Below are 26,986 nucleotides of genomic sequence, written 5' to 3' on the forward strand. Positions count from 1 at the left end.
GACATTCCTTCTTCCAACTCACCTTAAGCTTGGTGACCATTTGAGGGTATGGCGCAATTAATACACGACCCTCTTGATCTTAAGATTTGAACTCTGCTAAATCGACTTCGTATTCATCCTGATCTAATCTAGAGGATAGGCTTTGTTCTTTTGTTAGCAAGACCAACTGAATCATTTTCCCCTGATGATTTAGTAAATATGAGTCAAATATTGAACTATCAAAATGCCATTGACTTTTCTAAGGTTCGAACCGATCTCTTTCTGTTCAATCCTGAGACAAGTCATAAGCTTACTGGTTTTATAACAACTCTTGCTTTGAAACTGTCCTCTAGCCCAGTCTTACACATGCAGGACTCGTGTTCAGGACAGTAGTGGTATTGTACTAGAGCTCGGACAGCCGGGGTCAGACAGAGGTCAGGCCTGCCACAGTAACTAGGTATTGTTTCTGTGAATGAAAGAATAAGGAATAACGGGACCACAGTGTCCAACAACGCCATATACTGGGGTTTACAGGTTAAACGTGAGGTATTGCGAGTATAGGGGTCACAATCCGTAAGTATAACAGAATATACTGTTCATTACACTCGCCTTGCTAAGATAGAGAATACACATGTTTATTAATACAAGGCCACAAACAGTCGGGATAAAAAATACACTGTTTTGTTTATATACACTACAAACTATGCTGTATTTTATCAGTAGGCCTACATAAAGTACAAAGGTACGACCATATAGGTTTTAGGCCTATAAAAACTCAAACTGCGACTTAGACAAACAAGTTAATTCAAATTTGGTCTTAAAATCATTCCCTATGTTTCTCATGAAAACCGCAAATTTTCTCACAAGAAATTACAAACTTGTTTTAGATTTCTCATTAATTGTCAAAGATTAAATGTAAAATTGCAACAGGCTACTCTTGTCTTCAGCCCACAGATTCTATACAATTATCATAATGGCCTTGCATCTAATGGCGAGTCTAATGGGATTACTTTTAGCTTGTCTGCATTATACAGATCATCGGATTAAATAGCAGGGCATCGCTCCATTAGGTTAGTTTACTGTAATTAAAACACGTCTGCTTGTCATAGCGAAACTACTATTTACAACTGATTATAGGAGTAGCGAAGAACTATCTTCTGTCTTTGAAATGTCCTGGTTAGAAATTAGAACCACTAAAGGTGTTTGAAATTATGTAACTAGTAATTTTGATATTCAGTTGTCTAATTCCAGGGGTGTAGGATTGTCATAAACTCTTTCAATGTTATTGATCTCAAAACGTTTACTTATTAAATTTGAGAATAATTTGAAAGCTTGACAGGACACTTGGAGTTAGTGCATTCTTCATAATTCTTTGGTGATGAAGCACAAACGTCAATCCAAGATCCATGATCTAATTAACTTTTTCCAACCGATGTCGACTAGTCGATAAAATTTCGTCTTAAGAATAACTTAATCGCGGTTTGGTTGGAGTATTTTTACATTGAGACATAATCTCATAACAATAAAAAGTGCCCGTCTCTGTTCAAATGGCATAACAATATCGTGTTTTGATGTAACTTTTCAACCCGAATGTGGAACAAAGGTAGGTGGGTGCAGAATTAATAGGCGTGATGATGTTTGTAACTAACTGACTAAAATTATTTTTTTTCCTGGGGGCATTTAAATAAAACAGAATGATCAAAGGATCCATCCTGCAAAAGATGGTTTCACTTTGAACCATAACACAGAAATTTATTACAACTAACAAATGACCACAGATGAAGTATGTAAACGTCTTTCAAACCAGGCAAACATTATAACCTGTATTTGTTACATGAAAATAGTTCCTATCTTCATCTGTTTAACCATTTACAGCCAACTTTTGAGGTCACTACTACACAGTCTGCTCATTCTCAAGGATGTACAATGCAGTATACTTAACAAATAAGTGAAAAATTTTCTACTTTCCTTGTCCAATTAATTCAGTTAATTTGTGTTTTTATCAGGAAAGTTTTGGGGTAGTTTTGATTTTTTCCATTTCTTATGTATTTTGGGGTGCTGAATCCGAATCTGAGGTTTGCCAACAAAAATTCTTGACGCAACATTGACAAAAATGAGAAAAATATGGAAAAAATTATATTTTTTGTAATAGTTAGCTTATAACTCACAAACTATCAACTTTTTGTTATTAGTCTATATTATAAAAATTAAAGTACACAAAATTTGCTACAAAATGTACCCCTAATGTGATAATCTCCGATGAACCGTTTAGGCTCCAGAGCTATTTGAAAATTGGAACATTTTGTGTTGGTTTTTAAATTTCTCCAATTATTCTGTCAATGACATATATTCATTGCATATGCCCAGGCAAAGGTCTTATATAAATACAAAGTGTTACAATTGATTAATTTTGTGTTACTGAACCGTTGACAGTTTATTTAGTGTACAGAAAAGTTACACGAACTGTTGCCGTTTAATTTATCCTCACTCAGAGGGTTGTAATGAGACAGGTTCTGGCAAATGTTTCGATGCATTATTTGTGAGCATTCTAGCTTGTTCATCTGAACAATTAAAAAAAGGTTAAAAGTAAAAAATTTACACATGATAATAAGAGAAAACTATCAAAATTTAAATGACACCAATCTATTAATCATGTAATATCTTATGCACCTGATGACGTGATATTAAGATATACGTGAATAATAAAATGTTATGTAGGCATATACTGTTGCCAAGCATTTACATTGTGTGTAGATTTGATAAATTGTAGGTCCTAGGGCTTAGGGCATAGGCCTACATGAGAGTGGTAAGGGTTAATTGACTTAAGATAGTTAATACAAATTTTGGCTAGAAAACTAAATCCAACGTTGCCTCACTGCCCCCAACTCAAGCAGCTGTGTGGACATAACTCGCTTAGAGTTTACATTTACATTCGGGTGAATGAATGGGGGTGAAAAAAATTGGTATTGGCCTATGGTAACAGTGCCAATCACTCTAAGCCATGCATCGGTCTTGAAATTTTACACAGAAAATTTTATAATGGGTGCCAATACGATTGAGGATGTACGATGGGCTGTGATGCTAGAATCTAAGTAAGTAAGAAAGTAAGTATAGTACCAAACGCACATTCCTTTATTTATTAACTTGTTAAATCTACACACAATGTAAATGCTTAGCAACAGTATATGCCTACATAACATTTTATTATTTACGTATATCTAAATATCACGTCATCAAGTGCATACGATATTACATGATTAACAGATTGCTGTTATTTTAATTTTGATAATCTTGATTTTGGTATTACTTATTATTATGTGTAATTTTTTTTTACTTTTACCCTTTTTTAATTGTCCAGATGAACAATCTAGAATGCTCACAAATAATGCATCGAAACGTTTGCCAGAACCTGCCTCATTACAACCCTCTGAGTGAGGATAATTTAAACGGCAACAGTTCGTGTAACTTTTATGTACACTAAATAAACTGTCAACGGTTCAGTAACACAAAATTAATCAATTTTAACACTTTGTATTTATATAAGACCTTTGCCTGGGCATATACAATGAATATATGTCATTGACAGAATAATTGGAGAAATGTAAAAACTAACACAAAATGTTCCAATTTTCAAATAGCTCTGGAGCCTAAACGGTTCATCGGAGATTATCACATTAGGGGTACATTTTGTAGCAAATTTTGTGTACTTTAATTTTTATAATATAGACTAATAACAAAAAGTTGATAGTTTGTGAGTTATAAGCTAACTATTACAAAAAATATAATTTTTTCCATATTTTCTCATTTTTGTCAATGTTGCGTCAAGAATTTTTGTTGGCAAACCTCAGATTCGGATTCAGCACCCCAAAATACATAAGAAATGGAAAAAATCAATACTACCCCAAAACTTTCTCGCCATGAGTAAATTTAAATACAAATTTACTGGATTAAATCTTCAAACATAATTTTTCCACCTTCTGAGCCATCTTTTGCAGTTCATCCATACCAAAAATTCACATAAGCTACCCTTAACATCGAGAGTGCTTCAAAATAACTGCTGATTCTTAGATGTTTGCTTCCAGCGTTCATTCTATAGTAGCAGTTCATAGCAAGTACCTTTCCTTATCTTCATCTGATGCGCTTCAACCGCCGATTCAGACAGGACACTTCGCCAGCACTCCTTCGCTAATAGCACACCTGACGCATTAGGCTTGCTAATATCTGAAACAACAGTAATACAGGAGTCCAAGATTACAATCTGCCCGCCAAAATACCGCCCATTGGCGCGAAAATTAACCTCGCGCCACTTTGGTGCCTTCAGCAAGTCTACGCCTTCTTGGAGGTCTGTGTTATTTAGTAGTGTTGTTGCTGTAACAGTTACTCGTATAAAGCGTTTTACGATATCGTTATGGTTTATGAAACTAATAAACTTCAAGTAGAACAAAACATGAACTATACAGCGCAAACGAGATGAAGTTTATGTACTCCTGTTTCGTGCAGAGTAGGAACTGAAGAAACAAGTTTAGATTTTTTGTGAAAGATTATATAAATTTAATTTAATAATTTTAGTCTCTGGAATACGTTTTTCACAAATAAAAAGGTTAAATACATGTTGCACTGTCATTGGTCGTTTTTGTCTAGCAACCAAGGTCTCACACCTAAATGTTCTTCAAACTGACTTAAGTAGTTGGTAAGTCCTCTCCACTCTTGGGGTTGACTACTCTTCCTCCAGGAATAAAGAGGAATTTTCCAACTACTTGGTCAGCTTAAGAATTGCCATTAAGTATAAATGCGAGGAACAATAAAAAATCTGGTGTAATATTATTATTTTTACTGTTTTACAAGGATGTGGATAACCGTATAGTTCCTCATTATTGGCCTGTGTTATTATTTTTAACATGTTTATTACGTAAATCCTCATTTTTTAGCCAAGAGGTATAGGTCAAAATACATTTTTGGGATCACGATTTCAAGTATGAAAAATTTATCTTAATTATTTGATTTAATTTTTTTAAACAAATTAATACATTTTAAAAAAATTATTTAAAAAACTCTTTCAAGAAGATGATTTTGAAAAAGTTATTCTTTGCTCATACTAACCTTCTCAATGTGTATTCTTTTCTTAATTTTAGTACATACTAGCTGGCCCGACAGGCGTCGTCCTGTCCTAATGTGGTTTTATGTCAAATGCTCGTTCATTTTCAAGATGAGCTCGATCGCATCGCTCAACCACGTCCTGGTTGAAGTTCGTTTGCTACGCTTACTCACCTTTAGGTGTGATCTCGTTCGCTGCGCTCACTTGCTTTCAGGTTGAAGTTCGTTAGCTACGCTCACTCACCTTTTGGTTGCAAATTAGCTGTTGTCATAAATTTAAACAAATAATATTGCTACACGCATCCTGTTGGTAAACCGATTACGTTTTTAATGCTATTGAACATCGCAGAAACAAAATTGTTCGGTTGAACCAGCTGTTAAGATTGTTGCTGCATTGTAGATAAAATAATTACTCGCAGATGAAGTACTGTTTTCACCTCGGGTTAGAAAACAAATCCTATCCCATTATTATCTTCTGTTAGGAGCTTTCTAGATAACTATTTCTCTTGATTGTCCAACATAATCAGTTTAAACTTCCCATATTCAACGGAAGAACTTCCACATCCTCAATCACTCTTCCTCCTTCCGTTCAGGAAGCACTGGTACATCACTCGGACAATAATGAAGCGACCGCGAGCTATCGATTATCGAATATCGACCACACACAACTATCGATAACATCTTAATCGATCATACAACGACCTACCGCACACACGCCGTAATCGTCGTTTAATTTAACATAATGCCTCAGATGAGCGTTTCGTTTCTTGTTTCTGGAGGGTTTGGCTTTTTCTTGTGGTAATTGGAGTTTAAACGAGTCTACAACGTAGTGGCTAGTGGCAGGACCACCCACTGAACTGTTTCTTATTGAGTAATTAGTGGCTTTTGGGAGGTTCTGTTGGTAATGAGTGGTAATTGTGGGTTGTGGTAATGAAGTGGCTTATGAATGACTCTGAGGAGTAGTAAAGATTGTATCTGAGGTTTTTACTTGACTAGAGTGGCCTCTCCCACTCTCCCAGCGTAGGAAAGGAAAGATATTCTAGGTGAAAACTTAAGATTGCTGACACGTGTTCCATGACTGACAGTTGTTTTTAATTACAATAACTGTTCAAATAAGGTCCAGAGGGCGATTCATCTTTGCAAGTTCACAAATGTGTATCTTGATGCAACTCTTTATAGATTTTAATTCCAGCTCACAAAATATTTGTGTTTCACTTAATCGAAATAGTGATTAAGTACAAATCAATGTTACCCGTATGCAAGGGCCACTGCAGACTAATTTAGTTCAACCGGTAATCGTAAACCGTATATTTTAAGCAGAGGTAAAATGGTAATTTATCTTATTTCTAAGTTAACCCCACAGAAACCTAAGAAATGCGTTATCCACCCAACGTTTGTTCACAAAGAATGTTAAAATATCTCCATTTGCTAATCTTTCAAATTACATGAAGTCTTTTACTACATTTGTAATGAAAAGAGAGAAGTTGTAGTCAATATATTTGATTAAACCCTTTTAGTTTTTTCAATTAAATTTAATCGAGAAACTCATTTTCTCAACTCTTATATTCTATACCACACACATTGTATGCTTTGTGGTCCTTACTTCGTTCTAGCATGATCACTAATCGTGCATTTCTTTTCCAGGATGGCTACAGGCCGAACGATACTCGTGATGACGTCACTAGCAAGCCTTGTCGTCTGCTCACCTCTTCACAAAGAACCTGTGAAACGGGAAACAGCGAGATCGCACGTAGTAGAAGCACCATCACAATTAGATGCTTCAAATCATCAAGGTCAATCGAAGCATCATTCGGTCCAACCAAATCTTCACAAGGATCAACATTCTCAAAGTTTGGATCAACCTCAGGTTCACCATTTGGTTCAACATTCTCAGAAGCATCAATTTTCTTATTTGGACCGTCCTTCTCAAGAAGACCCAACCCTGAATGACAAAAACGGCAATGAAGTACACCCGGAAAAGAAAGGCAGAAAGGTCTCGAAGAAAGGGAGAAAATCCAATGAAGATCTTCTACACCACGTGGGCATGACGAAACTTCGCTCCCCATCTGTCAATCATCACCGGAAGAGGTTGGCGAGTCAGTCCAGAAAGACACACAGCCAGAAGAGTTCAAGTGATTCCAAAATGTTCGTCATCAAGCTGCCCCCCAACCCTTACTACTACGCGCATCACAACCTCAAGGGCTACGACGTTGTGGAGCCTCAGCACAATTCTGTAAACAAGGTAAGGTTGATGTGGTTATCAAATCTCTCGAAAATTAAATCCATTCATTTGTACGAAATTTTGTATTGAGTTCAAAATACTATCTCCAGGAAATTAATCAAATTTAAATTAAATCACAGGTCGTATAGAGTTTTTTGATGGGTTTAAATAGTTTAAAAGCTCTGGCATTGATCTTTGGATTATAAATAGGATGTACTTTGTTAAAAGTTAATTTTTGAAGATGGTAGGGTGGTGTTTTAAGAGATTATTAGGACATTTTCGTTAAGATTAGTAAAAATTTAATTTTTACGACGTTTTAGGATCTAGAATTTTATAGCGCCCTCAGACAAGAAGGGAGCAAAATCTAACCTTTCAGTTAGACACATTTACAGTGTTGTGAGGACGTGACCATTGTTGTGGACGCAAACCACCATGTTCTTTTTTTGGAACTAACTGGTTACATCTGGTCTACATAGATAGAATGTCTACTCACTATCCAAAGTCAATTAGAAGACTTAAATCTAAATGTTTTCCAGGTTCCTGTCAACTTCAACACGAACGGCAAGCCCTCCCGGGTCTATCACTGGAACATCCCGGTGTTGAAGAAGATGGTCGCGCGGAAAGCCGGGAGTGCGGGAAAGTCCGCCATTTTGGCTGACAGCGACATCTTCAACATCGACAAACAAGCTACATGGAACGAGACGGACGATGAGAAAACGCTTTACAGAAAAGCAGTATTTTACGGGCCTAAGAAGCAATCCAAGCACACTTTCAGGAAGTACTACGCCGGAAATGGAAAACCCCATTCGTTCTATGTAATGGAGAAGAATAAGTCACCCTCTTCCATCTACAGGCTACTGCCCTAACTGTCTTAAAAAGATTTGTACATAGTTGTTTTATTGGAAAGCTTTTGCGGTTTTGATTGCTTTCAATCGAAATTGTCGAAGTTAGGAGATGTTTCTCTAGTGACTTTCATGGTAGATATTTATAAATCAATGACTAATTTATCTGCTCTGAGGCTTAAGACCATTCTTAAGCTATGCTGCAGCAGGGAGTGTTTTTAGTCCAAGTTTGTAACTAAAATTACACCTAAAACTGAATACGTTCGGTGATAATTTTATAGAAGTACTCCTTTTAGACACTAAATCAAAACGCCCAACCACCAACAAACCTTAAAAAATACAAAATACCTCAAATGTGATATACATTTTTGCGATTTTTTCCTTGTAGATTCTTAGTGGAACAACCACTTTACCAGCAGAGTTTCATTTATTATTTAGCGCCCTATTCATTTTGTAGCCATCCTGCAGTCCCGAGGTAACTGTGTGAAGATGTAATTAACGTAAATCATTTGGTCAGCAGGGAGCAAGACCCAAACCCCAAGCCCACCATTTTGACTCGCGCCTAAAATTAATTTGACTTTTTGCTAGGGTTATAATTGATCGTCGCTCCCCTTTAAAAGTTGTTTATCTTATACATATTTTTAAATAACATTTCAACTCTTCTTTGGTACATTAATATTTCAAAAATTGCACATTCAAGTCATAACATCTCAAAAATACATTTCGTTGTTCTAGGAAGTGTTAGTGTTCAACAATGTGTGGTCTAAGACATAAAATATAGGAGGGGGAGCGTTTAGAAAAACCACAAACCGCTTTTGCAAGATAGGCGAGATTTGTGGTGAGTCGGAAATTAAATTCACACGAGTATTGGAGTTGCTCATTCGAAAAAAACGAGTTGTACGAAGCTACTGGAACCAACCAGAATACTTCGAACATTAATACTCGTAAAATTAGTTCCATTCCAACTACGTTTAGTATTTTCAATTTATTTATTGAAGCTTTGTGCGTTACAATCTGTTTAGTCAGGGTTGATTTTTGTGAAGTTAAATCACCTGTAACCTTTTAATTTTATAAGATTCAATACCAATGTTATTTAGTACCTTTCAGTTTCTTTAACACTTTGTAAGTCCCACACCGCTTTAGGGATTAAAATAAGTTCATAATAAATATACATCAAAATTATTGAGCGAAAAATAATAATTTTAAAAAGTGATTAATAAATTTAAAGTCACAGTTATTTTTAGTTGAGGTTTAATCACCCTCTACATATCGTAATATTTTCTTGATTTATTTTACTACATCAAAAACAACACATTCGTAAATCCTCATGTTATGATTGTTTTATAGGAAACAATCATATCTGTATTTTCAAGAAATTCCTATTTGTTATTTGAATTGTAATGGTCAATTCGTATTCGTTCATAATAGTTTCAAAAGATGTAATTTTACATACAGTAGTTTTTACATATTTGACCATTAATTCAAACAATTGTTATTGCAATAGGGAATATTGCTCTCTCATAATTATTTTTTAATTTATATAAAAATTGGTATTTCCTTTTATGAATACAACATACCGCGAAAGCTTTTCATAATTTCCATCCTTGGTTTTATTATAGGTATTATAGGTCTTTTAGTAGAAGAAAACAGAAAGTATATCAAAAGGCTAGACATGACTGTGTCAGATTTGACTACTGTACACTTCATATCATGTAACTTAAATTTCAACTCAATTGTTCTGAATGTACTTTTAGCTAAATAGAAAGAAAACCTATGCATGAATAAGTGAGTAGAAGCTAACTTTTAAGTAGGTAGAAAACTCTAAACTCGACAAATTAGAGCTTTATTTAAGGACCAACTTATTTTAATGACTGAGATATGAGAAGTCAATCAAAAGTCTTAAGGTACCATTATTGCAAAGGATAGATGCATAGACGCTTTTTGAATTAATTAAACACCTACTATTAGTAAAAAGATATTCTATGGACAATTATTGTATTTAAAAAACAATAGCCATTACTATTGTTAAAATTTAAAATAATTCTTTACCAAAATATCATGTGAAATATCTTAATTGGTTGTGAAATAGATAAATATCAAATTAAACTTTTTTTGAAACCAAATCTGTTACTATTAAAATTATAGATATTTCATATAAGAATAAACTCCAAACTAATGTTTTGTGCCAGTTTACAATAATTTATTTAACGATTAGATGTTACAACCATAAGAATTTATGGAAGTGCAATTCATTGTTTTAGTAATAAGGATTGTAAATAATATTTAAGATATTATTAATTTATTGACTTTAGTTTATTAGGATAAGAAATTTTGCGTTATGAATGTTTACGTTATAAGAGAGTTTTACTGTAATAATAGTTTTAGTTTGACAGTGCGTGATTCTACATTATGAATCAAGAAATTTAATGTTCATAATTTGTTGTACAGTAAATACTTTCGTTTTTTCACTCAACTAAATGAACCTATGACTTTATACTAAATATCAACTTTATAGACTCTCTACAAAAAGACTGAAAATGTTTAACTCTGGTATTCGAAACTGCCTATAAAAGAACAACGCATCTAGAATAGAGTATTTTGTAAGTTTTATACGTTTTGTACATATTTGAATATATTGTGAATGTTGTTATTACAGTGGTAAATAAAAATATATAGACCCTACTGGAAATTTTACCTCCACGTTTCATTCCCAACCCGAAACATAATACAAAGTAATACAATAACGAAATACTAATAAAATACTTATAAAATACTAATAAAATACGTTACTAATAAAATACGTTACTAATAAAATACGTTACTAATAAAATATACAACATGTTGACAAACAAGTTTCATAGAACAGAAAACTATGATTTTCAACCACAAAATTGAGGTTAATCACATATCATTGACGGAAAATATATCATGAGAAAAAATAGTAGCACAGTAGAAGAGAAATATAGTATTTATCACAAAACCCACACTAATTACGATTTAAGAGGCATGAGATACCAAATATTCAAAAATGGTTGGTTATTTATACCCAAACAGCCACTAAGCTAAGACACTATTTAAGTCGGGAATTTATTAAGGTATTTTAATCTAAGCAGCCACAAAGCCTCTTATTTGGATATAGGATAAATATCCCATTCTACTGTTTTACTCCAATCCAATTACTGTATTCACAAATCCATTGTCCAAATGGTCAGTATAGGTTATATACAAAAATATCCACGGATATTTTTATACATTCAAACCCATGAATCCACAAAACTATTGAGGTCTTCTAAACCAGTTATCCACCAAGCCATTGGTTTATTCAAACCCAAGTAACCACAATAGTATATTTCATTACTTATTGTGAAATCATTAACCTAAAGTGACTCTTTTTGAGAGGTAAAGTTTTACGATCGAGGCGAAGGCGAGGTCGGAAAATGAACAAGGGTTAAAAAGTCACTTTTTTCCCGTGTGGTGAACAATATTTTTCTTCGTATTTCACCATCAATTAACTAACAACGCTATAAAACTAAATAATTTGTTTGTAAAGATAACCTCTCAAAACAACTCCCAGGTTGTTTTGAATTCTGCTTATACAAATAAGTAGCTGTTAAGTAAGTGATAAAAAAAAATTCATTTCCTCCATTACGATCCATTACGATTGTGTTACAGTACATTATACCATCGATATGTCATACAATCGACAACAATAGGCTAAAACATGCTAAAACTTTACTTATTAAATCAATCGATAAATAATTTCGGTCGATAAGATTGCAACAATCGAAATTTGCAACCGTTTACAACAGCTGATTTTACTCCCTAGAGAGTAAAAATGGTCCTTTAGACCCACAATGCATGCATTAAAAAGGCTATTTTTGCTGCAGTATGACGAAAACTCTATTGGTATATTTAATATGCACTGGAAGCTGCCAAATCCTATTCTCCCAAGTTCACGCCTAGCAGTTTAGGCTCGTTCAATTTGCATATTTCGAAATCTTCTCAGCTGTTCTGTGGGATCTGTAATTTTTCATTTCCAGCCGTTCCGACTGTCCAAGGTTATCAGACGGAATCTCCCATTTGAACCACTATTGCCTACTGCTTCACAACCGTGTAAATTACAATCGCCGGAAAATTCGACTAATTGTACTAGACGAGTGTGAAACTACTACTAAGATTCAGCATCTTATCTGGTTATGGGTCTGTGCTGGAAGTGGGCTTTTTGTCCAGTAGTGAACATATGGCCGTTTACACTTGCCTATCTTTGCGTTGCAGGGCTAAAGTAGTTCTTCTTATCCCTGGGGTCAAAAACGAATCAACTGGATTTTAGAATGGCAGTAGTTGGTATTAATACATGTTATCCAGTGTAATATATATGTGTCCGTTCAGACGATAACTTGAGTAATTTTTGTCCGATTTTGATAAATTTTGGTTTCAGACCTTTTAAAGAGCTTAAAAACCAATAATTCTGTATATCAAAGTGTTTTTGTACGGTGATTGGTACAAAGAAAATAAATAAATTTTAATTTAAAATTCCCATGTTATTCTCATGGAGAATATTGTAAAATGTTGTAGTTGGCTTGTTTATGGATATATTTTGATAAAAAATTGGGGGATTTATTCATTTCATACTAAGCTATTGATATTTTAATAAAAAACACACTTTATTAGTTTCCCTGTAGCAGCTAACCTAGGTACTCGTTAAACATAAATGTTCATGTAATAGATTAATTGAAAATCAATCCAGGCAAATGGAAATTTGCTTAGTCGGCAGGTTTGCTGCAGTGGGAGTATTTATTTATTGATCTCAAAATGATTTCTTACAAACAGGCCTCGGTATAAAAATTATTTTGCTCGACAACATGGAATATAAATGTTATTAGTAAAATCGTGTAAGCTAATAAAACAGTCTAAAGAAATAATTATTTCAGTATTTTGCTATCGTAATTTGTCTGAATCAATGTATTTTGATATTTAAGAATATACAATTTAGCCTATAGAATTAAAATATTATTCTTACGTAAAATCTTGTAAACCACGATCTCGTAAAATATGACATTTATAATCGATAGTTCGGATTCATAGCATGAATATGTAAATCAATTAATCTGTGAATCAATACACCCTAGCTTACTTAGAAGTGAAGTTTTGTTGTCAACTCTTATGATCAATATCTAGTGTTCAGGAGGGGCTTCAGTCCCGAAGGCTTGAGTTCCAACTGCGAATGGATACTTGCAAAAATTGTCCATACAATTAAAAACCTCCAGATTTAAGTTTAATAATCTAAGTTTATCCTAAGGAAATCTCTCTCTATTGAACTTCTTTCTCTCCCAAACCAATCTGAAATTGGTGACAATTCTCTGGCAGAAGTTTTATAAATACATGATGCACAAGTTCATTTCATCCGCTAGGCCCGTGCCAGTCGCTAAGGCAGCCTTTGCAGGATTGTGTTCTTATCAATTTTTCATCCCTCGCCTGTCGCCCCTTGTTCTTTGAGGGCCGAGCTAGTGGATCGAACACGTAATTGGCTCTGTCAGAAAAGTGAGAGGGGAAATGATTAAGGGCCAATACAACGGAGGTGTTGTCTCTATTCCCTACTTACTAGCTTATGTGAGGCGGCTAAATGTGTTCTGGTTGTTGGTTGGAAAAGGTTCCTTGAGAAAATTTCATCAGGAGCAAACTCTTGCCGAGAGGTTGTGTAAAATACCTTCTCCAGCAAATAATGTTGATTTTGATCTTCTTAAAACGCTTTTTGTTGTCTAAAAGCCTGAATCCCCTTTCAGAAAGGTGTTTACAACATAATGTTGTGCCTTCAATGGTTGTGAGGATGTTTAATTAATCAGAACAACGTACAAAATACTAGAGCAAAAATAAAAAAAATACCCCCGCCGCAGCAAACCTGCAGACTAAGACAATTTATATTTACCTGACTGGATTTCTTCTAAAATATTCCCTTCAAACTGTCTTCAATTAATCAACTTCAAATTAATTAACATTAATTTTAGTAATACTTGGGTTTGCTACTACAGGGGAGGTACTGAGATGTTTTTGTTATTGAAATGTTGATAGCTTGCAGTTACGAGTGACGAGCAAGGCCGAGTGACGTATAACAACATAGGAACTAGAATAATCACTTCTACGGGCGTAAGCTACTTCAACTTTAACTTATTTAGAAAGGATTATTGTGGTTGACTGCCTTTTTTGTATACGCTAAAATATTCCCAATATTCTTTAAAACTTCGAGATCAATCTTCCCAACAGTCTTGTTTCAATCGAACTATTATTTTATGGTCTACACTGATATGAGACGTGGATTAGTGCAGGTCAAATTGTCCCAATTGAACTACTGCACCCCATCAACCCCCCCCCCCTCTCTCGCCACCAACCACCATCAATATCACCCAACGTATAACTCGATACAGGTCTAATGGGAAGGAAAATTAATGTAAAAACATTATTTAGTGGTGTTTGACCCAAGGCAGTAGTTCTAGTTAGGTGTTTAGATTTATAGGTCTTTGAGTCGGCGGGCACCTCCCGCGCTTGGCGGTCTTTGGCCTAATGTCAGGTAGCTGTTGCGTTATATATCACGGAATATTCTCACTATACGCAAAGTGTGAGATTTGAGATAGCTTTGTGAGAAGGTTATCGTGTTCAGCAGACTGAAAGAATAGGGTATATATCATTTCAAGACAGTATCACAGTCAATTAAAAACCTAAAGTAATATTTTAGGGCTTCTTTTCTGTTCACCTACTGGGTAAATCTTTGGGATTATAAATAAAACCGCTGGTCTTGTTAAATTTTTGATCAAGTGTTGCCATAAATAGCCAATTAACATTTATTAGTACCTAACTAAACCGGTTCATTATTAATCTAAAAACCCAACACTTAAAATTAATCACACTCCAATATTAAACTATCAACTATCAGTCTAAAGTTTATTTATAGAGACCCTGTGTTCAGTGCTGCCAACATATACAATCAATAATACATATAAACAATAACTTGTAAAACAGGAGTGCCAACTATAGAAGATGACAAGGTTGTGCAGGTAGACAAGACTCGAATCGCCAATATACTAACGGACTAGTTCTTGTGCCTTATATGGTGATATTAGCTGTTCAGAGTGAGTATCAGTTATGGTGTTGTCTTTCAAGGATTTTTATACCACTTCTGGGATTCTTCGTGGGGAACTAAAACCCCTGGCAGGGGCAATGCAAATGAATACCAGCAGAGGCTCCAATGAGCAATATGATTCCAGCAGATCATCTTGTTATGTAAATGTTAACAATATTTAAAATTTACCAATGAAAATTTTTATTGATGTGGTATTAGGCCTAACATATTCATACATGACATATATGAATTTTAGGTGAAAAATATTTATTTTCAATCATATATTAGAAGATTTTTAACCTTTATTGCTGGAAATGTCAGTGAGCTGCTTAACTTGCCTATTTCATGATTTTTACTTGCAGAATCATACTGTTAAGCATGTTACCTATTTTATAATAAGCCTATTGATTTTACAAATAAAGCTATGTTTTGGTTTAAACAAATACAAATTTTGTAAGATACTGAAACTTTCAATTGGTTTACATTAATAAAATGAGAGGATAGAATCAGACCTACAAACTACAAGGTATACATAGCTTCAGACCTACAAAAATACAAAATTTATCAGTCTAAAATATCAATCTTAATAGCTAAGTAGGTATAAAGTAACAAATTTTCAGACTTGAGTTATTTTTTGAATGATTTTGGAGTCACTTGTTTTCGCTATGTTTAGAGTAGTTAAACATGTCTCACACTGCTTACATTACACTTAACAAAACCTCTCATCATTTGAAATTTCAAATAAAAAATTATAAAACAATTAAAGCAATATTTATTTACATGAAACGAATTAAGTAAATGAGAACGCCTTCAAAAACGAAACGCAACAACAAAGCGCTCTTGTATTGCGGGTATGCATTGGCTTTTTGCAGGCATTTTTTGTACAAGGAAACTCACTCCATCGTTTTTTTACCAACACTGAATCGAATCGAATTGTAATTTTGATGCATTTCGATGCATCACACACCCCTACTTTTTTGCCTCAGAGTAAGATAATGAATGTTATCATGAGAAGGGAGAGACAAAATAACATGTCAATCTTTTTATCAAATATATGTAAATAACTTGTAGAAATGATAGGAATGATACTGTGAAGTTGAAATCAAATTACTCATAGAGAAGATGCAAGAAGAATCAATGTCGATTGTCGAAGCAAACAAATAGCTAGGGAAGAGATTTAGCTATTTACCTCAATATATCATTACAATAATAAGTTGATTTTGTCCAAACCAGAGAATGTACAGCACAAATCTTAAATGAAGAAAAAATTGATAAACGATTCAAAATAGGAGATGTACTAATCATGTCATCAAATGAAAGGAGGACCTTCGGGGGTCGAAATTAATATCAGATAGACAATTCTAAGGTAAGACCTTACAATTTCAATTGAGAATATAACAGATTCAATAACACCGATAATAGACACCGAAGTTACACACACGTTGGCAAAGACGCGATAAACTACGAACACACTGACGCAGACACACTGGAGAGTGGGAATTACCGTTGTCTTCTCGCCAAAATTCACTATGTCACAACCCGATGTAAACTGGGACTTCTGTTACCAACCAAGAACCCAAAATAATCTACGTTTTCTCCTCTTCAAAATTAAATACAACCTTATTGGTAAAAGTTTTATCATCTACGCATGATAATACACATTTTTGTGGCCAGTTTTTACAAAAACAGCTGTTCTCCAAAATCTTACAAAATTTACTCACAATATTGAAATAGCAAATAATATCATATTTCTGCATTTCTTCCCGTCTACATTGATACCAACCTAAACCCGCGAAAATGAAATCCACCCCAGTTGTGGGAAGCTTGAATAAGCTCAAGCTTTTACACTTTTTGAGAACACTATCTGCTAGAATCACTTTTAGATGGAAAATAGTGTTAATATTAAATTGACATAATGTTTTACTGATGCTACTGGGGTTATTTGTGTAATAATTTGGGTATTCAGAATCTAATCTTTCGATTGATATGGGGTTCAGTTCAGTCTAGTTTAAGTTCGTCATAAATATTTGTAGTGGTGCAAAATTTTCGAATGGAACCGACGGATTCGGTCATCGGCCATTCTAAGGCTCACTCGCAACCAACTGTGCCACTTGTAGGGTTAAAATTATGGGTTCCATATTCCCTTCTTCTCAAAATTATCTATATAAAGTGTAAAGACGATACCCAAAGCAATCTTTAAATACAGTAAGTAAAAACTGAACAGTAAAATGTGAGAGAGAAAAGACTACTTCATCTTAAATATTTATTGAATATAAATTACAAATAAGTTTATGAATAGCCTAGGGAAAGGGGAGAGGGGAGCTTAACATCCATAAAAACTTACAGGAACAAATATTCATCTATACAAGGACTCAGTCATCCACTCAACAATAAACTAAACCTCTCGTATAGGAAACACAAATAAACGATATAAGAACTCAATATAATTATTTTTGGTATAGTAATATATAAATATATATAAATAGCTTAAAATAACCTAAACCAAAAGGTAAGTACAACTTACAACTCATACCTTTAAAAGAACTTGGAAATAAACTCCAAATGGGGACTCCTTTCATACAACATTCTCGCGCATATCTATTTGTTAGTTTTACAAAATACACAAAACGCATTAGTTTTTCACAGAGCAAATATCATCTTGGGTTAGTAATGATTTGAGCATATGACACAACAGGGTTTCAAACGATGCAGCTAATATTTTATAAAATAAAACTTTATATTAAATTGATCAAAAATTTAAAAAACGTAGGTAAAAAGACTTGCGCTACATATTTGTGATACACAACTGTTAAATGTATACAAAAATGATTTGTTAATACTGAATTTGGGATACCAGAGTAGACAGTCTTTTAAATTTCACTCAAAAATGATTTGTGTTTTACAAATTCTACTTATTAATCTTTTTACGACACATTTACACATGGAAAATACCTAAATCTAATTATTTACAAAACCGTATAAATAAGATAGACAAAATTCTCCTACATATTGCTTATATAAAAACTCTTACAAAACTCCCATGTCTCTTTGTTAAAAAAGTTTTGATTTCTCAAAAATAATTATAGATTGTGTGGTTACTGGCAGTTGTGGTTCAGGCAAACATTTATTTTCAAATTAACTGGGTTATATAAATATGTATAAATTTACTCCTTCCATTTTGTGATTATTTGTTTACCGAACTCAATAGCTGTAATAGTTCAAGCTAGTTTATTCTTTAAAAAAATCGCAAGAAAAAAGTGGTTAATTATTTGACAGTGAATCATCAATGTTGAAATTAACATTTGAATCCATCAGTTTATAAAATACAAAGTCTGTATAGGGCAGTTAAGGACTGTTGTTAGTATACAAATTGATAAGCTAATATAACAAAGCCCAACAGACTGAAGTCACAACTAAATTATCACAATGTTCTACTCTACGGATGGAAAACTAGTAAAATATATTTGACAAACAACCATGTGCTGTTACATGAAGCGAGTTCAACAGTTACAAAAGGAATAGTCAGCAGCTTAAATATGAAATTGGGTTCTTAACCTATTCCTGCAAGCAAAGATTCAGTTGTCCCAGAAAATATGTTTCTAATTAATTGTGATTACTAAGAATGTTAATGGTGTGGCAGAAACATATTAAGCTGTTTGTTTACTGTTATGATAATTTGTGATAATTTGTATTTATGAATTGTTTATACCAGTAAAACCTCAAAAAAGGTGGGCAGCACTAATTATTGTGTATATTTTGTAAAATGCATGTTTGGAACTCACGTTATTCTTTTCAAAAAAATTAATAGTGTTGTGTACCACTGTTATCTAATCTTTTTCCATTTCATCCTAGATTGCATCAACTGAATCTCTGCTTGCTGGAGTTGACGAGGAGTTTTTTAGTACTCCCACTTGGTCGCCGTTTGACATTCGGTATCTGCGAGTCTAAACGCGCCGTTCTTCCCAGCGCTGAGGTAGCATCCACTCGGGCCTGCAGCCTTGATGCAGATCCTTGTCGGTTCACGCAGCTCCAGGAAGAAGCCTTCTGGAGTGTCAGAGTCAACGTGGACGCCTTCACTGTCCACATGCCAGTACTTTCCGTTGCGACCTGGAATCACAAATCAGCTGTTATTTAAGAAGTCAAGTATAGATAATTTAAAGAGGTAAATGCTCAATACTACAGAAGGTAATCTACAATCTTTAATTCTTCTTGCACATTTCAATAGACATTTATGACACCATCATACTGTAAGTAAAACTAACGCTCAGTCACAATCATAATCAGGAAAAAGTTTTTAAAAGTATAATTTGTGACATTTTGCCAACAAACTGTGGAGATATGAGTCTTACCCTCTTGTCTTGAATACAAATGGATGAATAACAAGGGGAAAATATTTCTCTCCCAGAATTCTACAATCTGTATTGATAAGAAGTCACCAATTCTTTATTAAAAGAGAACATAGTAGTAGTAGTCATTTTGGGGGTTCTAGGACAGAGGAGGGAGGAGTGTAGACCACGTGGGTTGAGGTAGGTAACCTCACTTTGCCTAACCTAACCTAACCTTACAGGCAGAGACTGATCCTCTGATTTGGACGACTTTACAGAAACGACAACAACTTTTGAATCTCATTTTATATAGGACCACCAATAGGTTCTCAACTGCACAAAAATGGCGCCGATTGCATCATTCGGTGCTCATGTTTTCACTAGAGGATTTGTATGAAGATGCAGTATTTCGATCTCAATGTATACTGACACGCCATTTGAAACTCACGTTCTAGGACAGAGGAGGGAGGAGTGTAGACCACGTGGGTTGAGGTAGGTCGGGAAGGGAGGTGTGTCCATGACGTCACATGTAAACAGAGGATGATCTTACAGACAGAGACTGATCCTCTGATTTGGATGACAATTTTTTTTTTGTGTAGATATAAAGAACGTTAAATCAATTCTCATTTGGTATACTTGTCGTATAATAGGATCTCACGGCTGAGATCGAAAACGACAATAGCTTTTGAATCTCATTTTATATAGGACCACCAATAGGTTCTCAACTGCACAAAAATGACGCCGATTGCAACGTTAAATCAGTTCTCATTTGGTATACTTGTCGTATAATAGGATCTCACGGTTGAGATCGAAAACGACAACAGCTTTTGAATCTCATTTTATATAGGACCACCAATAGGTTCTCAACTGCACAAAAATGGCGTCGATTGCATCATTCGGTGCTCATGTTTTCACTAGAGGATTTGTATGAAGATGCAGTATTTCGATCTCAATGTATACTGACACGCCATTTGAAACTCACGTTCTAGGACAGAGGAGGGAGGAGTGTAGACCACGTGGGTTGAGGTAGGTCGGGAAGGGAGGTGTGTCCATGACGTCACATGTAAACAGAGGATGATCTTACAGACAGAGACTGATCCTCTGATTTGGATGACAATTTTTTTTGTGTAGATATAAAGAACGTTAAATCAATTCTCATTTGGTATACTTGTCGTATAATAGGATCTCACGGCTGAGATCGAAAACGACAATAGCTTTTGAATCTCATTTTATATAGGACCACCAATAGGTTCTCAACTGCACAAAAATGACGCCGATTGCAACGTTAAATCAGTTCTCATTTGGTATACTTGTCGTATAATAGGATCTCACGGTTGAGATCGAAAACGACAACAGCTTTTGAATCTCATTTTATATAGGACCACCAATAGGTTCTCAACTGCACAAAAATGGCGTCGATTGCATCATTCGGTGCTCATGTTTTCACTAGAGGATTTGTATGAAGATGCAGTATTTCGATCTCAATGTATACTGACACGCCATTTGAAACTCATTGTTTTCATGTTGATTTTTACGTGTCTTCTGAGTGACTCAGCACGTGGTTCCGACCACGCCAATCCTTCGGAGGCGAAAAAATATTTTTTTGTGTTTTTCAGTTATTTTGCGTATTTTATTTCTGTTATATTAGTTTATTGTTGTAAACTCGATCTGACCATGGCTTTTGGGTATCAAAGCAAGTTTTTCGTTGACACCGTTGTTGTAGTTTCTAATCATGACGTCTGTCAAAACGTTGTTGTACCTGCATGGGAGATACAATTTTCTTAGATTGCCACAAGGGTCTTCTTCGACAGTAGCGGTTACCGAGGGACCGTATCTTGTCACGACTCGCTGCAACTCCACTATTCTGTAGGGATGCTCATGTCGCAGCTCTTCGATTTTAGTGTATTTGGGTGCTTGGCACGCGTTAAGCAAATCTACCAATTGTGCCATGTCTCTCACTTATATAAATGTGCAGTTACATCACCTTGATTATGTTCCTTGATATGTCGTAGGCAAACGCGTTTTCAGAGACTACGATGACATATGCGGTAGTGCCTGAATCGGCTGATGGTGATGCGATTGCGTTTGTGAAATCGAATTCTATTTGAATGTCACTTCTAGAACGGTCTGTATTCATCGGATGAAGATGTGTGTCGACAACACACAGTGGGTAGTGTGAAATAAACTCGCTTGGGTCAATGATCATTGAGCTGTCATCGAAATTCACCTTACGATATCTCATGAATTGCTCGTAAATCACTCTCCAACGTCCCTCGAGGATTGCAGCGTTTTGTAGTTCTTGAGGGTAACGTTGACCATTTATTTTAACTGCAAAGTTTTTTATATTTTCGCTGTCAAATTGCGCCGGGTTCTTTTTCTGATCATTCGTGCGGTTAGTTTGAAAGCACATGATTACGAATCTAGGGTTGTATACGTTTCTATAAACGTTTGTAATGTCGAATGTGTACGTAGATCCGAACACACCCTTTTTGTCAATACATTGCCACTGATAATAGTTGTAGACCAACTCGTCTTTTTCACTAAGTTTTGTTAGACCATCGATTAGTTGGATTTTGCTAGTTGACGTATATTCCACTATGGGAACTCTGAGAACGAAGGAAGTGATTTTCACTTTGCCATCCTCAGGTTCGGTAGCTGCGGTACCGGTTCCTTTCCAATGGTATAGAGCATCGTTATCTTCAGCTCTTGTGAATACAATCTCGAATCCACCTTTGTACATGGGGTATCGCATGTGGTCAAAGAACCCTAACCCGAGATGCGCTAAGGTTCCAATTGCTTCGAACTTGCCACCACCAAGCGAGTATCTTGATGCGAACCCACAGTTTTGCAAAGCGGGTTTCATCGATTGAGGATAGTTTAGAATACTTTTGATAGTGCTTGTAATTCCCGGATGATCGACCACATCGATTGTTGTGTTGTGTTTTTTCAGTTCGATTCTTGTAAATAGGTATGGTATGAAATTGTCAATAAGGGCTATAGTGGCAGTCGCATCATATGCTTTACCATCGGATTTTTTTACTACCTCACCGCAGATGTGATATTGAATTGCCGAGTCGTAAAACGTGTCTCCGTGATCGAGTTTGAAGATTGTGTAATTGTTTGGTGTGTTGAAATTCAACTCGGATATCGGCATAACAGCTCGGTACTCGCTTTTCACCACTCCAGTGGAGAAACGTTCGTACAGTGCTTCCATTGTCTACAATGACTTAATAACACAGAAGAACAAAAAAAATATAAGCTAATTATTTTTATTTATTTTTTAATTACATGGTATATATATATAGGCTTACTCATCGAAATCCTCTTCCATGTAAGCTTTGTGATCATCCAAAAACTGTTGTGAAACGATCTGGAATTTTTTAATGTATTCCCAATCGACTTTGTTTGCGTAGTCGTGTATGAACGACTCGGAAAGTATTTGGTGCTTGCTGACAGCAAACCACGCATGCTCAAAGTTTGGTGCCATCTCACGAAGGAAGCTCTCACTGAATTTTTGCCTCTTCAGAATAGGACCCCAGTCAACACGATGAAAGTAAATACGTAGCATATCGATGGAGAAATCATAGTGAACTGACAACAGGTCCCAGTTGAGGTACCTATCGAACTTCATAACGAGCTCGTCGGTGAGTACACCGTTCGGTGCCTTCGGTTCGCGGGACAAGATTCGCCAAGCGTTGTCCATGCTGTTCACTTATATATACCCATTTTTTCTACAGGGATATGAACACGCGGATGTACCTAAACCCATCCCTAGTTTACGTTTCAACCACATCGCACCCGTGGTCGCGAGGGCTACGCTCCTCTCGTTAAGGTCCGCGTCGCTAGACGTCACTCTATCCCACGCCGCTTTCTGTAACGCTTTATCTGCGACCCATCTGTCTTCGGGCTTCCGGTGGTCTCTGTACCATATGTCGTGCTGTTTACACGCATCGTCTAAAGGGTTCACACCCTTGTCACCACGACCTAATCGTTCAGCGAGCTTCGTGCCTGGACCGCAGAAGTTGTACGTATCGAATTTCCAGTTACGCGGGGCGTGTAGTTCTACAGGTAATTTGTTGATGATGTCGTTCAACAATCCCGAGCCTTCTATCGCGCGTTCAGGCAAGGCTGACAAACATCGTACTACGTATTTGACCCCGTTCGGTTGGTCAATCAGTTCTTGCATACGGTCGGATATGAATTTAACAACAGATAGTTTTTCGTTGTGAAAGTTGTTGTTGCCTGCAACCTCCTCTGCGTAAATAAAATTCAGACGGTTGATGAGCTCGTTGAGGTCTTTGATGTAGCGATATTCAACCGGACCGTCATGGTAGCGTTTTAAACCGGATCCCGTCAATAGATCCCTCTCCATATCTTGTTCAATCGGATCGGTCGGTTTGATAACTTCGTCCCAAATAGGTTTTATCATTTTCCGCCATTTTTGTCCTGAACTAGATTTTGGACGTCGTGTAGTAGGATCATTTTTCTGGAAGATAGAGTTTGTCATCAAAAGCATATCTTTATATGTCTGCCAATCGTTTGATGTGTATTCATTAGACTGCACAAACCCTTTCTTCGTTAAAAGTTTCCAAAGTCCTTCAGTACCTTTAAATCGTTTGTTGTTTACAATAATATCATCATAATCAAACCCAATCGGTTCAGAACCGATTTTTAGTTGCTCATCTATCTCATCGAAATAAATGCCGAATTGAGAGTCACTAGCTCGTGGTAGATATTTAGCTCCGACCACTCCGAGATTAACGACCTTGGTATCCATCAACTGTTTTATTGATTGATCCGCAACTACTTCCATTTTTTCATCTTCATCATCATCGTATTGAGTGGAACCGATATAACCAACTCGGTCTGGTGTACTAGAGACTGATGGTCTAAAGTTGCGTTTCATTAGCTGGTTGTATTTTTGTTTTTTCAGCATTTCTTTTGTTTTTTTCTCCAGTACCTCATCCTTTTCTTTTTTCTCTTTAATCGCTTTGGTGATAGCCTCGTACTTTTTCTCCCTTACACGTTGTTCCTCCATTTCCCTAACATGTATTTCTCCGAACTGGTTTTGCAGAGTGGTTTGCAGTTGCTCCAGCTGTCTAGCTTTTTCAACTGTCAGAGGTTCATCTCGCGTTTTACTTGTTACTCGTGTTGGGGGTTTTGTGATGTCTTGTATTGCATGTGTATTGGGATGGGAGTTTGTAATCTCCTCCAGTTTCTTAGCTCGTTCTTTCTTTTCCTCCTGTTCCGCTGTCCGAAATTTTTTGACGAGATTCTTTTCTAGAGTCTCAAGTCGCTTAGCTTCTTTTGTATCCATTGTGCACTTAGTAACACATAAACACGACGTAAGATTCACATCGTTATTCCAACATGTACATGTGAAACGTTTATTGATTGTAGAAACGCTCTTTACATAAATATAACGTTTATTTAGTGTAGAAACGCTTTTGATAAAAATATAACGTTTATTTAACACAGAAACGCTCTTTAATTTGAAATATCGTTTTTTAGCATAAACACTATCATTTAGTGTAAATACGCTCTTACGTATAAAATATCGTTAATGTAACAAAATACACGTATTTGATGCAAAAATGTTTTTATTAGGGATATAGCGTTTCCTTAAACATACATCTATATTTACCTAGATGCGTTTTTTTAGTAGTGTCTATTGACATAAAACCGTGAGGTTCCGCCCAACACTTTTTACACATGCCTACAAACTCTTGGTATATCATATCGGATCCAACGAAGTCGTTGTATATCTTTTGTGTATAGTGTTTGTTCTGTGTGAATATACACAAAAGATTAACGTTATTCCTTATTACTTGCATGTCTACCCGCCCGTAGCTCTGACTCAAATAAATGCAAGATACCTGTTTATGACGCCCTCGTATGAAATAGTCTTTTATTTTTGTTTGTTCTTCTAAAAGACAATCGTCAAACACCACCAAAGAATTGGACTTACATTCGTCTAGAGGTATCAAGTCACTGCAGTTTGAGTAAAAGTATGCAATAGTTGTGCCGAGTGCGTGCTCTACTTTTTCATAGTGTTTACGTAGCTGTGTGTATGCTGGCTGATCAATGGATCGGCTGAATACATAAAGGTTTTTGAACTTTACACCCTTTACGTTATAGATAAAATTGAGCAATAGGTTTGTTTTTCCACACCCTGATGAACCGACTATAAGACATCTTAATGGGTGTGGTAATAGATTATTTATGGATCCTTCTTCGATGCAGTACACATTGATATCCATTTTAGGACTTATATAAATCTAAAACTATTACACATTCAACGTTTTCGTTTTGAAGCAAGCGATTGTTTTGATCTCGGAGAGTGATGTCGATTCGGTTGATCGTTTGTAAACCATTCCTCAGAGGAACATACAACTTCTCCGTTGGCACTTCATATATCTTGTAGCCATGTGCTACATTCAGGAAGAACGTGTACAACAGTTCTGCTTCCACATGTTTGTGTCTGTGCTCATCGTGGCTGATGTAACTGTGCTCTACGATGTTGCAGTGTACCTCTATGGCGTCCACAGCCCTGAAATTGGGTGCGTTTGGCGCAGTCAGTAATGTATTGACATCGTAAAACGATTTCTGTTCGGTTAATGGTTTCTCTCCTGGACTTGAGAATCCGAGGAATGAAGCCGCCTTTTCGTCGAGATAAAATTTCAATGGACTTGTTATTGCGATACGATTGTTTTCTCTTTTGATTGAAAATTGGTTGGTAGGTACGTTAAGTTTCAATGCAGTAATATATTCGTTGATTTTTTCATTTAGTTTTTCAATAGTCCAATATCCCTTTGAGATCGTAAATGGTGTCGGGATCAGATAAATATCGCTGTCCCAAAAATATATGTTACCCGGTTCTAACACGTTGTTTATGTAGTTCTCCGACATAAAGCTAACTAGAGCTAGTCGGCACTTGCTACCATCACTGAGGCGGATAGGGTGCTCTGGATGGAATGTCATTTGGCATCCTTTGCCCCGGATTTTCACTAGCGGCATCTTTGTCACTTATATCATTACCATTTTGTGGTCTCTTTAAATTTATAATGTCATCGTGTATATTACCCAATATCGTGTTAAGGTTTGTCTGGAATATAATCAGTTTTTCATTTAACTCGTTTAGTTCTTTCCTTACGATCACGTCATAAAGATCTTTTGATCTGCTGACTTTTCCTATTCTTCGATGTCCGTTTAAATTCACCACCTCAGGGTTCGAAACATCGAATGTTTTTGTTAGTCTATCCACCGTTGATTTTACAGTATCTAATTGATATTTGTTTACAACATCATGTTTATCAATTGCATTGGAGACGCTAACCAAACGTTTGCTTTTAAAACCAATGAAATTATCCTTGATGTTCATCGTAGATTCTATTTTACCAAGTCTAGTGTT

General features: G+C 35.6%; 2 protein-coding genes across 6 annotated transcripts in view; one reads left to right on the plus strand and one right to left on the minus strand.

The window, feature by feature from the left end:
* The window catches only part of LOC129000847 (uncharacterized), a 49,699-nt gene extending 40,309 nt beyond the window's left edge, over nt 1-9,390 (plus strand). The window contains exons 3-4 of the mRNA XM_054427893.1: nt 6,718-7,315; nt 7,831-9,390. Coding sequence (XP_054283868.1) covers nt 6,718-7,315; nt 7,831-8,160 — 928 coding nt within the window. The 3' untranslated portion in view covers nt 8,161-9,390. The remainder of the gene's footprint in view (nt 1-6,717; nt 7,316-7,830) is intronic.
* An 8,109-nt stretch (nt 9,391-17,499) lies between these two features.
* LOC128999771 (protein singed) overlaps nt 17,500-26,986 on the minus strand; it is a 68,229-nt gene continuing 58,742 nt past the window's right edge. For all 5 annotated transcript variants that reach the window (XM_054426440.1, XM_054426442.1, XM_054426441.1 and 2 more), the window contains one exon: nt 17,500-19,357. In XM_054426440.1, coding sequence (XP_054282415.1) covers nt 19,149-19,357 — 209 coding nt within the window. In that variant the 3' untranslated portion in view covers nt 17,500-19,148. The remainder of the gene's footprint in view (nt 19,358-26,986) is intronic.

The sequence above is a fragment of the Macrosteles quadrilineatus genome, unplaced genomic scaffold (assembly GCF_028750875.1).
Source record: "Macrosteles quadrilineatus isolate MER2022 unplaced genomic scaffold, UCM_ALF_1.0 Scaffold_8__2_contigs__length_117827958, whole genome shotgun sequence".
Classification (NCBI taxonomy): Eukaryota; Metazoa; Arthropoda; class Insecta; order Hemiptera; family Cicadellidae; genus Macrosteles; species Macrosteles quadrilineatus.